Source organism: Thrips palmi, unplaced genomic scaffold, assembly GCF_012932325.1.
Source record: "Thrips palmi isolate BJ-2018 unplaced genomic scaffold, TpBJ-2018v1 HiC_scaffold_10, whole genome shotgun sequence".
Taxonomy (NCBI): Eukaryota; Metazoa; Arthropoda; class Insecta; order Thysanoptera; family Thripidae; genus Thrips; species Thrips palmi.
In genome coordinates this window covers 8861099-8876334 of record NW_023144621.1, presented here as the reverse complement: position 1 = coordinate 8876334, position 15236 = coordinate 8861099, and the positions used below count along the sequence as shown (strand labels likewise).

General features: G+C 67.1%; 1 protein-coding gene across 1 annotated transcript in view; it reads right to left on the bottom strand.

The window, feature by feature from the left end:
• The window catches only part of LOC117653312, a 22515-nt gene extending 7279 nt beyond the window's left edge, over positions 1-15236 (bottom strand). The window contains exons 1-2 of the mRNA XM_034398919.1: positions 14770-15236; positions 3846-4819 (exon numbers count right to left, since the gene is read on the bottom strand). Coding sequence (XP_034254810.1) covers positions 3846-4711 — 866 coding nt within the window. The 5' untranslated portion in view covers positions 4712-4819; positions 14770-15236. The remainder of the gene's footprint in view (positions 1-3845; positions 4820-14769) is intronic.

Genomic DNA, 15236 nt, shown 5'->3' with positions numbered 1-15236 from the left:
TCCCGTCGCCTCCAGGAAGGGCAACGGTAGCAGCTGGACGGGTTGGCCGCGGGGCCGTTCGGCCGAGGCGTTCAGAAAAACAGGCACCTGTCTTGCGTCGCAGTCGCACTCACGGCGCGCCCCGCTCCGGTACCGGAGTACCCGGGCAGTGCATTGCGGCGCGGTGCAGCGCGGCGGCGTACGGTGCGACGCCGAAGTGCGCGGCCAAGCTGGTACAGTCCTCGTCAAGAGCAGCACTGGCAGCACGCAGCAGAAAGGAGAGGCGGCAATCCAGTTGCGGCAGGGCTGTGCGCGGTGCAACGCGGTGCAACGGTCCTCACGAGCGCTATGCCGCCGCTGCAGCAGCCGATGGCCCCGGCCTGACAGTGTCCTGACACGGGAGCGCGGCCCGGCTGTCGCTGACCGTCACACACATGCCCCTTAGGGAAGTCGAGCCGACGACAGCTCGGCCGGTGAAAACCCCAGACTCTGTGGTCTGAAGGGGTGCAGCTGGGGCACCATCGGCCCCAGCCCAGGGTGACAGCTGCGTGTGCGCCCGGTCCATCCATCCCCCAAACTGCAGCGCGAACGTGAAAACCTCCGCGATGACGCGCGCCCCGGTGGTGGTGTCCGAGGAGCCCGCCCCTCGCCAGGTGGCTGGAGACTCGCCGTTGCTGGCGTTGCTGCAGTCCCCATCAGCCACTGCCGCCACTGCGGGCGCTCGGGTGGAGCGCTGCAAGCGGCTGCAAGCGGCTGCAAGCCGCGCGACTCCCAGGTGCTGAGTAATGGCGGGTCAGCGTCAGCAGACTGATTTCGAGCAGCCTGCCTGTCTCTCTCTCGCACCAGTAGGAAACGCCGAACGCGTGCGAGAGAGAGACAGGCAGGCCTGCTCGGAATCGACATGCAGACCACTGGCCTGACTTGGAAGCGCGGCCTGACCACACACGGCCACGGCCAAGGCTGCCGCCGTTGGCTGCCGTTGGCGGACCACCAAGGCTGGTGGCGACACACACGGCCTTTCCTTCACCAAGCCGCTTCTTCCACCCCGGCTTGCCAGCCCGGCCAGCCCTGGCCTGGCCTGCCGTTCCGGTTCGGCTGCCGCGCCGCGCCGCGCCGGGCCGCGGGGGCGGGGCTGGCCGGGCCAAGGGCCGGGCGCACGGCGCGCACGCGATGGCCCGGCGCGGGCCGGGGAGGCGCGGGGGGCGGAGTCAGGTGCGCATCTCTAGGCAGACGCACAGGTGCTCCGCCGATCGGGCTAACGATGTCGGGCTGTTTGCGCCCTGCTCGCGGGCCGCGTGTAGCCGCGGTAGCCGCGTGCTTCGGCGGCTCGCGTGCGGCCGGCCAACAACCCGCCGTGCCGCCGTGCCGCGCGTGGCTGTCGAGCGAGGCGCCCCAGGCGTGCGGCGCGTGGCGCGAGGCGGCAAGACGCGCCGGTAAGGCGCTACGCGTTGGCGAGGCGTGCCAGCGGCCGGAACCGAGAGGAAATTGGATGGGATGCCCATAAGGCAGCACGACAGCGGCCAGGACTCCGCGCCCTGCAGCTCTGTTTCAGGTTTCAGGTTGGGCATAGGCGAAAAGGGAAGAGCGGCCCTGCGAGCGACGTGTTACACTAGGTTAGAGGATAGAGAGCACCGGTCGGGATCCACGGCTTCCTGCAGACTGCAGGCCGGCTGGCGGGCGGGAGGGCGTTTGCTGCCCGGTGTCTTGCGGTTTCCCTCGGCCCATCGCTGCTGGCCGATTCCGAAACGGAGCTTCGTCGCTCTGTCCTTCTCGCACTCAATAGACGTCTCGTAGGAGCACGGGGAGTGCGAGGGAGACAGCGCGACAAAGCACCGTTTCGGGATCAGCCTCGCCGCCTCGCCGCCGTCGTCATCGCCCGGTGTGCGGTCTGGCGGCGTCGCGTCGTAAGCAGCACCGCACAGTGGAGGCCAAAGGGCAATTACTCCCACTTGGTTGGATGGCCGCCCGAAAGGTAGAATTAAAAGACACATTGCGGCCCCGGATCCACTTTGCTTCGACTTTCCGTCGCGGCAGGGCGCTTCGGTGCAGGCCGCGACCAACTCGCGGCGAGGGCGAGCGGCAAGCGGCAGGCGTGGCCTGCGCCAAGGCCTGCGCCAAGGCCTGCGCCAAGGCCTGCGCCCCGTGGGCCGGATTTAAATCAAAGGCAACAAGGACGGCGACGGCGGCCCCCGAGACAAGTGGGCGTCCAAACAGTCCAATTTCGCGCCACTTCCAACACGGGCCGTCCGTGCCCCGCGATGGTGGCGCGGTGCGGGTCCGGGACCTCGCGCCATAACTCTTGCCCATTCAGATTCTCGTTCCCGCCAATACATCTCCGTTCTGATTGGAGGCAAAGATGGGCCGGCTGGCAGCCTCCATGCGAGGCGCCGCAGTTTTTTCTTCCATTTTTTTCAGATTGGAATGAGTTCTAATGGCGCGAGGGCCGCGCCGTTCCGTTCCGCGGCGCTCATAAACACCCGGCATGATTGGCGCCGCGATGTCGCGATGGGCCACAGACGCACGTGTGGCGGCGACCTCGGCCAGGACGCCGTCGAGGCCCCGCTGGGGCCGCGGAGCGCCGCCGAGTCTGACCAAGAAAACAAAGAGTGGCCCGCGCCGGCGCGCCAGCGTCACGCCCCGCCACGCCCCGCCACGCCCCGCCACGCCCCGCCACGCCCCGCCAACGACAGGCCGTCCATCATTGGCACTGCTTGCTCTGTGCTCTGCTCGCTCTGCTGCTCCGGATCGTGTCAACCACCCACGGGCCAGCCTCGTGACGTCACGCACGCGACGAGGAGGCGCTGCATGTCACGCGCGCCGCTACTGGCCGATGTGTGTGTGGGTGAGTGTAAGTAAGTGTGTTTGTCTTTCACAGACTCGTTAACATATGATGAGCGACCGTCGCGTTTCGCGCGGGTTGTGGAGAAAAGTGGTCCGCGGGGTGGTGGTAAGGGGATGGGGAGGGGCCGGGGCAATGTAGTGATGTAGTGTGCGAGACTGAATCGAAACGTGAGACTTGCAGAGAAACAAGACCCTTGTGTCGCGCCTCTGGGCATGCGCCCGGTGCATGGGGCGTCGGTATACGTGCGGTCGGCCTGCGACGGCGTGCGCGGCGTTCGGGCGGGTACTGCAGTCAGTGCCACGCCCGGCCGGCCCCGACACGCTGGCCGTTCGGACGTACGTTTACAGAGTTTCCCAGCATGCAGCCTGTATCGCCTGTACCGCCTGTACTGGCCGGTAGCTCATGGCGCCCCTCCCTTCTCCCCTCCCCGCATCCTCCACCGTGGAGTCAACGGCATCGCACATAACACTCCCCCTCCCCTTCCCGCTCTTGAATCATGTTTACGATCGCGCCTTGCCTTTTGCAGGTCCTTGCCTCCCAGGCGGGTCCGCCGTCCGCGTCCGCCGGCCTCTCTCCCTCCTCGGCGCGCCACAGCACCGCGGCGGCCATGCCGGCAGGGAGCGCGGCGGCCAGCGCGACCGACTTCTTGTTCCACACGCGGCCGAACCGAAAAACGGCGGCGTGGAGCGGAACCAACCGAGCCGCTGTACTGCCAGCTCAACAGGTTGCTGAAAGGCCAGGCCGTTGTTGGAGATTCCGCCAGCGTCCCCGTCCCGTCCCCGTCCCGTCCCCTCCCCGCGGCGCAACGCGCAAGCAACCGCTGCTGGCCGCTGCACAATGCGCGCTGAAATGCGACCGGACCGGATACTGGACCGCGACCACCACCGCGAGCACCGCGAGCAGCGCGTGCCTGGGCTGGTCTCGCTGGTCTTCTAGGAACCGAGGGCCGCGAATGGCCGCGAGTTCGGCCGAAGAGTCGAGCAGTTGCGGGACGCCGGGTGGCCGCCGAGGGCCTACGACTCACCTGTTGGCGGCGTGCGGAGACCGCGCCAGCTTGACGGCGAACAGGAACTGCACGGCGCACACCAGCAGGCAGCTGAGATCGAGCGAGAGCGCCAGCGCGCACAGAGCGAGCGCCGCCTCGTGCACCAGGACGTACTCGTCGGGGGCGGTGAGGTCGAGCGGCGGTGGTCCTGCGAGCTGCAGCAGGGCCAGCAGGGCCAGCAGCGCGAGCAACAGCGCGGACACGCACACCAGCCCCAGCGACCCCAGCGCCTCCTGCACGCCGGGCTTGGCCAGCCCGTCCGCGACGCGCACCGCCGCCATGCACTGCCCCAGGCTGTGCCCCAGGCTGTGGCCGCCGGGGGTCGGCGGCGGCAAGAGTCCATGGCCCGAGGGCGCCGTGATGGTGGATATCCTGGAGATGTGCAGCCCGCCATTGGCGACGTGGCCGTGGCCGGCCGGTCGCTGCGCGTGGTGCGCCGCGTGCAGGCCCTGCAGGGCGAGCGCGTGGGCGTGGGCGTGCGCGGGGCTGTGGTGCGCGCCGCTGGGGCTGGGGCCCGCGGGGCTGGGGCCGGCCGGCGAGCCGCTGGCTGTGCTGAGGTGTGAGTGGAGGCTGCGCGACAGGGAGGGCGTCCTGGGCGACAGCGTCCGAGGAGACAGAGGCAGTGACGCCGCCGACAGCGGGTTGCCTCTCAGCACGCCGTGGCCGCCGTGGCCGCCGTGCCCACCGTGGCCGCCGTGCCCGACGTGGCCGCCATGCCCGCCGTGCCCGCCCCCCGCCGGCACCGCGGCCCCGGGGACGACGCCCCCGAGCGGCGAGCCCAGCGACAGCGGCCCCCCGAGGGACAGGGGTCCTCCAAGCGGGGACGCGGAGATGTGCTTCAGCATGTCAGCCGAAGCGCCGTCGTCGTCCTGGGCCTCGGCGTCCTGGGCCTCGGACCAGGCTGGGGCAAGGCCTGGGGCCCCGCGCAGGGGCCGTGCCGCATTTCACATCACCTGCAACAGAGACAGCATGACGTGGTTAGGATACGGAAACTCTCCTGTTACCGTAAATTGACGAGACGACGGCCCGTTGCAGCGTGGAGCGTGCAGCCTGCAGCCCCGGCCCAGCGATAAACTGGTGAAAAAGATGACCCGCCGCGCCGCGCTACGCCGCGCCTGCTGCAGACCGGACTCCGGACCAAACCAGGTGAGCCGGTGGCGCCGGCGGCCCGGCCCGGCCGGCCACTTGGCGGCGCAGTCGCGATCGGCGGCTCGGCCGGCTCGACCTCACAGCTTTACTGCGGCTCTTTCGATTCTCAGTAATTAAATTATCGCGCCCTTGGACGCAGAGGCCGTGAGGCTGGCCGGCCAAAAAGCACGCCGCAGCCTCGGCCGCCACAGGAATGCGCCCCGCGGCCAGCTAGCCGGCCGGCCGGCCGGCAGTGGAAGGGGGCCTCCGGACGCCGCCAGGAGTCCAGGACATTGCGACAGAATAGGACTGCAGGCCGTTCCAGAGTTCCAGTCGGTGGCCGTTGACTTGGCCCTTTCGAGTGTGTCGGTTGTTTGGAATCGTCGCTTGGAGTGTGTCCCTCCTGTCCCACCGGCCCCGCCACTGCAGGGGCCACAGGCCCCGCCAGAGGCCGTGGTGTGTTTAGATGCAGCCAGGCCAGGCCGGGCCGGGCGCAGCGGAGACGCACATGGCTCGCAGAGGAAGCGACGCGCTGCGCCGAGTGTGAAAAGTTATCGCCCCGACTCGAAGAAGGCCCCGAGCGCAGTTCGAGGTTCGAGCAGGAAGGAGTCGGCCAGGCCCGGCCTGCATTTTAATTTCGACGGCCCGCTTCGTTTGTTGCCTCTGCCCTGGCCGAACCGGAAGCCCGGCCGACGCCGACTGCTACTTCCGGAAGACGGCCAGACGCCCTGCACTGCAAGCACGCTGCAAAGCGCCACGGCGGCGTGCTCACCAAAGCGCCGCGCCGCCACGCCCCCAAGCACTCCGTTTACGTCTCAGAAACCAAACCAGCAGCAGCGGGGGAAAGCCGACCGATTTCTGCCCCGCGTCGGTGGATTCAGCGTGGAAATTAAACGGTGTGAAGGGAAGGGTCTGGCCGACCCGGACTCACATCCGCTCCGCCGCTCCACTCGTACTCTGTATTCAACGGCGTCCTCCCACGCCCTGCACGCGGCCCAGACCGAGGAGAGGGTGGCGGTGGAAGGGGGAAGGGGAGACGACGGTTGGAGGACGCGCCCGCGCTCGCCCGCCTTCCCGCCCGCTCACGCGAAGGGAGAACCGCCGAACGCCGCGGAAGCGCTCAGTGGGGACACGGACACGGCCAGCACTTGCAGCACTCACTCACACTCACGCACCGCGACCGGGACGACCGGGACCGGAATGCGAACCACCTTCGTCCTTTTTTCCGAGTGTCGGCATCGTGCATTCCGAGTCTGGGTCTGGCCAGCCAACTAAAGCAGCGCTGCAGCGCGGCATACAGAGGTGCACGCTGTGGACAGGTGTGGTTCATCCCCCCCCCCTCCACGCATTCTTTCATTTCAGCCTCGCCCCGCCCCGCCCCGCCAGGCGCCTCCCTCGAGTATTATTCGACGCTTCATCCGCACATACACTGCGCCAGACAATGGGCTGCAGCCAGCAGCCACCTCGCTCTCCTCGCTCCAGCCCCCAGCACACCGATGCGCCAGCACAAGGAGCCAAAGAGGGCTGGGTGCCCCGGGTTCGATTCCCAGCACCGACCGCGAGCGTTTTCCGCACCTGCCTGACCCCGGCGGTGCGCAAGGAGGCCCTCCTCGAATGCAACAACACGGCGCAACTATAAAGCCGTCGTGTCGAAATCCACCTCGACGGGAACTTTCGACGACTGCCTGTTTGGCCCACAAAACTCGTCGCGGCGGTCGTGAACTTTGCCTCGCCGAGGCGGCGCTTCGAGGCGCTGCGGCGGGGGCCCGGCACGGCGGGGCTCGGCACGGCGCGGCGTCCTCGCTAGGGCCCTAATCAAAGAGGCTTATTTGCTCGACGGCGCCACGCTGCCACGCTCCGCGACGCTATAACGAAATATGTAGACGCGGCCACGCAACCCAACCCACAACCCACCGCTGCAGCGGGGCGGGGCGCGGCTCGGCGGCGGCACTCGGTACCTCGCTGCGCTGACTGCGCTGCCTGCCTTACCTCGTGTCATCTGTGAGTCACGGCGCCTCCCGACCAGCTCCGCGGCTCCGGGGCAGCGGGCTCCTCGAATTGGAACGAGCCCGATGAGTGGTCAAAGGTAGCCGCGGCCCGCTTGGAATGTCGCTGACACCACGCCAGCTCCGCCCCGGCGGCGCGCGGCGCGGTCCCGGACGCCCCGGATGTGCGCGCCTTTACACTCCTCTCGACGCGACGCCCCGCGGCACGAAAGGCACACGAGAAAGGGCACGACGGCGGGGAGGCGGCGGGGTGCTGCGGAAAACACTTGTCGCCCGAGCAGGCGATGCAGGCCCTCCACAGCCACCTCCCAGTGCCAGTGCCTCGCAGCCTCTCGGCCGCCCGACGGGACGGGCTGCCCATAATTCCCCCGCCCTGCATTCCTGCACGGAAAGGTTGCGTTACCCCTTGTTTTGTCACACGTCGGCCGGGGCCTGCTCGCCACCATGGTCGCCACCAGCAACGCCAACGCCCCCTGGGAAATGGCCGGTCTGGCTTTTCGAACGGCAGGCAGCGTCCCAGAGAGAGAGAGAAGGGCTCGAGGCTTACAGACCGGCCCTGCGTGACTGCGTGGGGCTCACTAAGAGAGGCGTCGAAAGGAACGCTGCAGCAAGGCAGCAACCATGGATACGGCGACCACTTAGCTCGAACGGCCGCCCTCGCGTAGGGCCTGTTGCACACACACACACACGGACACACTCACCCACATGAACATGCGCGGACACTAACACACACAGACAGAGTCACAGACACCCACTCACACAGCTGCAGTCGCACATAGTTCCTCGTAAGCAGTTCTGGAAGAGATCATCAAGGGGGCCTGGGACGTCCTGGGACCACTTGACATACTCCATGGGCGGGTCTCTGGAACGGCCTGGGGTCGCCGGGGGTCTGGGGTCATGCCGGCCTGCCTGCTGGGGTAGGCGGAGTGGGGGAAGGGGGGGGGGGAGCTCAGCTCGACAAACGCCCCCGGCCCCCGTACCGCAGCCCCCGCCCACGCCGATCCTTAGTTTTGCTCTCTTTTTCTCGGCCCATTACGCTTCATGCTTTCGTGTTTCTCGGCCCGGGCACTGGCACTGCCAACGCACACACGTCGCGTTCACACACACACACAGACACACTCGCGCTAACACACGCGCGGTGCATCATGGTACCGGTGCAGCTCGCATTAATACAGTATGAGAATCCACTCGGCCGGCCACGACAATGCTCAAGGAATTTTTATGGCGAACTCTTGTAAAGCCCGACAGCAGGCCGGCCGCCCCGCCGAGCCGCCGCCGTGCCCGTGGGAACCTAGTCGACAACATCGACAAGGCGGGCTGCATCTTGGCGATCTCCGCGTCTCTGACAAGAACAGATTGGCTACGCCACCGCGTCAACATCGTCGACATGCCAACAATTCAGGCCGCGGCGCGATGCGCGTCCGTGTTCGCGAACACCGCCCCCCCCCGCGGCCAAGGTCATCGGCGGCGGGGAGGTTCATTATCGGAAGCCAAGGCGGGCCTTAAGGAGGTGGGAATCGCGGGGGGCCGCGGGGGCGTGTCGCGGCCGTCAGACAAATTAATGTGTGAATTGGTGGGGCGACGTGGGAAGTATGTTTGAGCTGTTAGCAGGCGGTGAGTTGGCAAAACCATAGTGAGCGTCCCGCGAGAGTGTGAGAGTGAGTGTGTGCCGCTGGAATGCGGACGACCCATGCCGTCCGAGCTGGCAGGCGGCAGGCTGCAGGCCCAGTCGGAAGGCGGCCAAATGCTGGTCTCCTTCTCCTTCTGCGGCAGGCCGCGAGCAGGCCGCGGGCCTCCGGCTGCTGCAGCCCTCGGCAGCGCCGGACCCGGAGTGGAGCCTGAACCTGAAGCCCCCGGCCGTCCTGCCGTCGAGCCTTGCCTTTGACTGCCTTTGACTGCCTCTGGCCGTGAGTCCAAACCGCGCACCAGCCGAACCACAGCCAAGCGCGGCCAAGCGCTGCGCCGCGCCACGCCGCGCTCATTTTCATGGGCAACCGGTTTCTTGAGGCGGCGGTGGCGGTGCGGCGATGCGGCGGTGCCCAGGACGGCGAGGGGCGGAGGGCGAGCGGCGGCAGCGGCAGCCGGCATCGGCGGCGCAGCGACCGGGCGGCGTGCGTTCCTTCCTCCCAGCAGCGGAGTCGCTGGACCCGAGCCTCACCCCACCCCGCCCCGCCGATGACAACACGAGGGGCCTAACGGTGGACGCTCTGGCCGGCCCCGGCCACGTTGCCCTGGCTGTCCACACGCCCCGGACGGCGTGCCGGACGCCCTGGCCGAGGCTCAATGGCGGGGATGGCAGGGCGAGGCTGACACGTCACCACGCCCGCCTTATCAATGACCGACCTCCGGGCCTCCATTCAGCGCGGACCCCGCGGACCACGGCCTCCAGGACGACCTCCAGGACCTCGTTGAGGCCTCCGGGACCTCGTCGAGGAGACCTCAACGCCCGAGGCCCCGAGGTGCAGCAGAGAAAGACACGACTTCTACCGTTGATTCTGTGCGCCCGCCCCGCCCGCCCGTGCGCGGGCGATTATTGTGTGATTTCGTTTGCGTGTGTGTGAGTTGGAGAGGTTGTGTGCGTGAGCGAGCATGTGTGTACGCGGCGCTGTGTGAGTGTGTGCGTGTGTCCCACGCCCCTACCCATCCCCACATTCCAAAAAGCGGCCGTGTTCTCACCCCGCCCCAATCCGCACGGCATCCCCCCTCCTTTCCCAAACCTCTCCGGTGCCCGCCGTGCCCGCCGCCGTGCCCGCCCGCCCTGCAGGCAAGGCAGGCAAGGTGACCTGGTGCGATGTAATCCGCGGTGCTGGTGCTACACTGCTACCGGCCGCTATCACGTCACGGCCTCGACGCCAGACCGCCAGCAATATCTTTATTTTGGCTTAGAGATTGTCCAGCCGGGCTCCAGAGTAGAGTAGTACATAAAGTCGACCTCGGTCGCATCTTGTACTCTGTGGCCACGACACAGTGTAACCGGCACCGCGGGGCCCTACGGGGCCCTACGGGGCCCTACGGGGCCCTACGCCCTGGAGCCGGAACGGGGCCACCGTTGTTGGGCCACGTAGGACCGCCCGGCCGGCATTGTCGCCCGCTCAGCCCCAGCACCGTCGTCGCCCCGTCTCTCTCGCTCTCCAGGAGCGTTGCCTTGGGGCGAGAGAGAGAGACAGAGCGACGAAGGCACAGTTCGGAATGAGCCTTGCAGCATAATGGGATCAGCCAATAAGAACACACGCGCTGACAAAGGCCGCGCGCGCCGAGCGAGGCAACGCAACCGAACCTGAAGCCGAGGCAGCCGAGGCTGGCGCTGCAGCACTGTTTGGCAGACGGTTCGGTCGAACAGCGTCAATATTGCCACACCATTCCCTTCCTACGCAGCATGGAACCATGGAATGCACACCGAACGGTTCGAACAGCAGCTCAGCGAGCAGTGTAGCGTTCCCTGTTACTGCTCCTGCAGCATGCTGGAGCCTGCAGGCTTTGCCTTTTTCCACGCTCCGAACCTAATGACATAATCGGCCGTTCGGTGCGTTCCCAGGGCCGCTAATACGCGTCTGCGGGGCACTCCTGGAGCTTCCATTTCCAGGGCTCCGGGAACGCGCGGCGTGGCGTGGCACGACGGAGGACAGTACAGGGATAGTAGGCCGCGGGCGATTCCACCCACGTCGCGAGGACGCGGGCCGCCTTACACTGTAGTGGCCGCCCCGGCCGCCCCGCCCCTTCGTGTCGCGTGGCCGCCAAGGCCGCCCGAAGGCTGACCGGGCCCAGAACGGGGTCACCATCCCGAAGTCGTAAATCGGCTGCAATTTTTAACTCCCTGACAGCTCGCGGTGTGGGCAGCATAGACAGAGTCTACGGTGGCCACGCGCCGTTCGCCAAAGCCGATCAGGAAAACATGAATTCCGCGCTGTTACCGCTCGTGAACGGCCGGCCGGCCCCGCCTCGCCCCGCCTGCGTGAGGCGGCGTGCGCCAGCGGCGCGCCTACCAGTCACTTTGCTTTGAAATTCAATTTCCGACATTTTGAATGCGGCTGAAATGACCACGTTGGGCGCGCCGATTTCGTGACGCGGCGCGGCGGGCGGCGTGATGCAACCGCCGCGGGGTGCGCCTTGCGCTTTGCACCTACAGTGGCGTGCGGTGGCCGGCAGGCAGGGCTCCGGAAGTGGCGGTGCCGCCGGTATGCCGCCGGCTGTGCCGGCACCCGTCAGAGACCGACTATCCGAGACCCACCCCCGGCGCCCCCGAGGCCGCGACTGGCTGACCGTGCCCTACGCGCCCTACGCGCCCTACGCGCCGCGACCACTGGCCGGACCGCATGCATGCCGCGACGCCGTTCCAGGTAATTGGCCGCGGTTCCGAGAAAGAGAGAAAGAGGGAGGCGCCTCTCTCTGGGTGCGTGCCGGGCTCGGTGCCGGGCCGGGCAGTGCACTAGCCCGCCACCGATGTGTCTCCATACCGATGGCTGCCGGCGGAGCTGCGGTTTGGAAAGCAGAGCGCCGCTGTGCAGCGAGTGAGTGCAGCTCCGGGCGCCACGCCGCGCCACGCCGCGCCACGCCACGCGGCGGGGAAAGGGCACAGCAGCCCTCCCTCGCGGGAGAGCGCGCGCCGCGCGTTTGGCGCTGCGCCGGCACTGCAAGTACAGCAGCAGCCACTTCCAGAAATTCCGCCGCCAAGAAGGAGAAACTACGGGGAGGTGAGCTATCGGAATCACAGGCTGGCGGCCGACGCGGGCAACGCGGGCAACGCGGGCAACGCGGGCGTGGCACTGCGGGCTGATTCCGAGCAGAGGTCCCGTAGCGATCTGTCTCCCTCGCGACCACGGCCACGAGTGCAAGAGAGAGAGAGAGACCTCCGAGACCTCCCGCTCGCTCGGAATCAGCCTGCTGCGCATTGCTGCGCAGCACTGCGCGCGCAATAGCACCCCGGGCCATTCACGGAATGCCGCGGTAGACAATCGAGCAGTCGGTGTCAATGGACGGCGCGGCAGCGAAACGCCAGGATTCGAACACGGGGCCACGCCCGGCCACGCCCGGCCACGCCCGGCCACGCCCACAGCGGAGCGGAGCCCATGGACAGCAACAGTTCCACGCGTTCTGCTGCCCTCTAGCCAAAGGACAACAGGTCGACAAAAACGTGCACCGCGCACCGGGCCGGGATTCGAACTCAGAACTCTTTTCCACCTCACCTCAGCAGTTCAGCAACCTCCCTGCCCAGGCGGCGGCAGTGGCAGCCCCGGGTTAGCCCGGGTGGGTCAAAGACGGTCAAAGGGGTGATAAGCATACAATGGGCCCCGTAGCCCCGTGGCCCCGCAGCGGAGTGGGGTGCCGGAGCCGGAAGCGCCGGTGGAGAGGCGGCCCGGTCTCAACGACCGGAGCAGCGCTGGGAGATTACACAGTGCACACACCGCAACCCAGACTCGATACAACGTAGATGCAGTGGATCAGCTCGCGGCACTTCCCCGGCCCGATGGCATGGCGCCTCGCCGCGCTCGCCGCGCTCGCCCGAGACTCAAGGCCGGCTTCTGCGTACAGAAATACAGTCGTGGCCCGCGGCGTAAGGCGGCCCTTTCTAAATACCCCATCGAGGAGCAATGGAGCGGCGCGGCGAGGCGGAGCGGCGCGTTCGTTAGCCCGGCCCGCCGGCTTATAGAGTTATTAGGCTTTCGGAACGCGGTCACCACCACTGGCAACGCCACTGGCGATGCCTGCTGAACGCGGCGGGAAATTTACCGCAGCGGAGGGAAACTTCTCTTCGCGCGCAGTGGCTGGCGAGGGGCGGCGTGCGAGGCGGCGTGCGAGGTGGCGCGACTTTCACGACCCCCGCTTTAATCCCTCATGCCGGGCAGTCCGAGCTGTCAGCCCAGCCCCGCAGCCCCGGTGCGCTTAGCTAATGCTAAGGCGAGCGCCGCGCGGGGCCCCGCTGCCCTGCTGTCAATCACTCAGGGCCCACAAGCTGTACTACTACACTGTACACGCCGGAGGACGGATGGACGGATCGTATCGGCTTGACTCCTGTTCGGACAAACGACAGCCTCACAGCCAATCAGTGAACAGAGCGAGCGCAGACAGCGCAGCGCCGGCCGGCGTCAGCCAATGGGCGCGCCCCGCTCCGGGGGCGATGACCGGGTCTGTCAGTGCAGGGGCTGACATCAACGCGCCCGGCTTTCAGAAAATCTTCTTTTACGTTCCTGTTTTTTGGGATGCTTTCTTGGGCGAGGGGCGAGCAGCTTGGAAAACGTGGGAAAATAGGGCAGGGCGGCACCGGCAGGTCGACTCGCTCGCCTCGCCTCGCCCATTATGCCACCTGATCCGTCTTCCTCCCCTTTCAACCGAGCGCGGCAACGCCGCGCAACGCGGCGAGGCGATTCGAGCGATTCAGCATTACACGTCGGGCCCAATAAGCCCCCCTCAGGCCCCCCTCCCCCTCCATCCTGCTGCACCCATAAAATGGCTCGGCAGGTCTCCTCGGCAAAGACGCGGTGTGTGCCGCGTCGCCGCGTCCGCGTGATCGACAAGGTTGCACGCTCGCCCGCTTCCGCCTCCCTTTTCGGTTCACGTGACTAAACACACAACGCACGGCCGTGCGACGTCGCCGTCGCCAACCCTGAACCCTGCCCCCCGACTCCCCGACCGGAGCGGCGGCGAGACGCGGCGGTGACCCCGGCAACCGACGACGCCACCGCGACGGACGGACGTCCCCCGCCGCCCCGCGCCGTCCTTCGAGAGTCCACGGCACCGCGATGCCGCGATCCACGCACCACGCCAGGCTACGCCAGGACTCCAGGCTGGCCGGCTCCACGGCCTCTCGAAGGCACGGCCAGGCATGGGCCAGGCGCGGCTCACCTGTAGAACCGGGTGGAGCCGGGACCGGTGGACGGATCGGCGACCGGCTCCCCAGCCCTGTGTTCCCTGCGAGTGAGTGCCCGTCCCCCGACACACAAGGGCCGGCCCGCCACGTAAGAGGGAAAATGTCCAAACATTTTGGATTGGTTTTGTAAATTCATCGAAGTATCAGCCAAGCAGCTGAGTCACTTCACTTGTCCGGCACTGCGAGGCCAAAGGGCCGCGCACCGGCGAACAAATATTTCAAATTAGTCAGGGTGATAAGGATCGCGTATCTCTAATAAGCCCCCCCCCCCCTCTCTCTCTCTCTTTCTCGCTCTGCCCGGAGGATAATTGAGTTCCAGGCACGCCGGCTTGACATGTGTGAAGCCCCGACGCGCCTCGCCGCCACCGGACGGCACCGTGCCACCGCCACGGCCAAGGTGGGGGAGGGGGGGGGGATGCTGTAGGGCCAGGGGACACCCCCCACCCCACCCCATTCACACCTGAATCTTGCGTCTCCTTCCCCTCAAGGGATGCACGATGCACCCCGCAAGATCTCTCTCTCTCGCACGCTAGCCTAATGCAATTCCAATTGCACAGACTGAGGTCTGCTATTTGGCAGCGTCGCGCTTCAACATACCAAAACATCAAACAGTGGCTTTGAAGTTTGATTTGAGAGCGTCTCGGTCGTCATCAGCGACCATCGAGGGTACAGCCCAACCTTTGGTTGGGTAAAGCGCGAGGAGGCGCGGCGGCGACGAGGCGGCCGCCGTTTGGATGGCGCGATGGCCATGGCGATGGCGCGGTGCGCCGATGCGATGCGGAGGGGCGTACCCCTACCCCTACCCGGTCCGCGCATACGCGCGCAAGCCCACATTCCAGGACCGCCCCTCCCCCGCCCCGCCCCTTCCCCTCGCTCCGGCGAGGTGAGCGGAGCGCGGACTTACCAAAGGACAGGTGGCCCGCCGAGCAGGGGGTACTTCATCGCCCGGGAGGCCAGCACTGCCAGCGCAGGGGCGACTGGAGGGTGAACTGCCACGGCCTAGAGGACGATGACGGTGACGATGGGGCGAGCGGTGAGGGTAAATCCGACTCGTGGGAGCAGGGCGTCGAGGACACCCCGATCAAGCACTCGCTGGGGCGCAAGCGCGACGACACACACGCACACACACACTTGAGGAGCACAGCACCACACACACCTGGAGCACAAGCCACTGTTACACTGTCACGTCGCGCAGATCACTGCAACCTGGTCCACCTGGTCACATGCCGCGGTCCGGCTTGGGCGGCGCACGGCCTGAACCAACGGCGGTGGCGGCGCGTGGCGGCATCGACAAGACGAGGAAGACCGGGACGAACGACGACGACGACGTCTTCTCGCGTCGAGCTCGGAGCGCGAACTCACACACGTTCC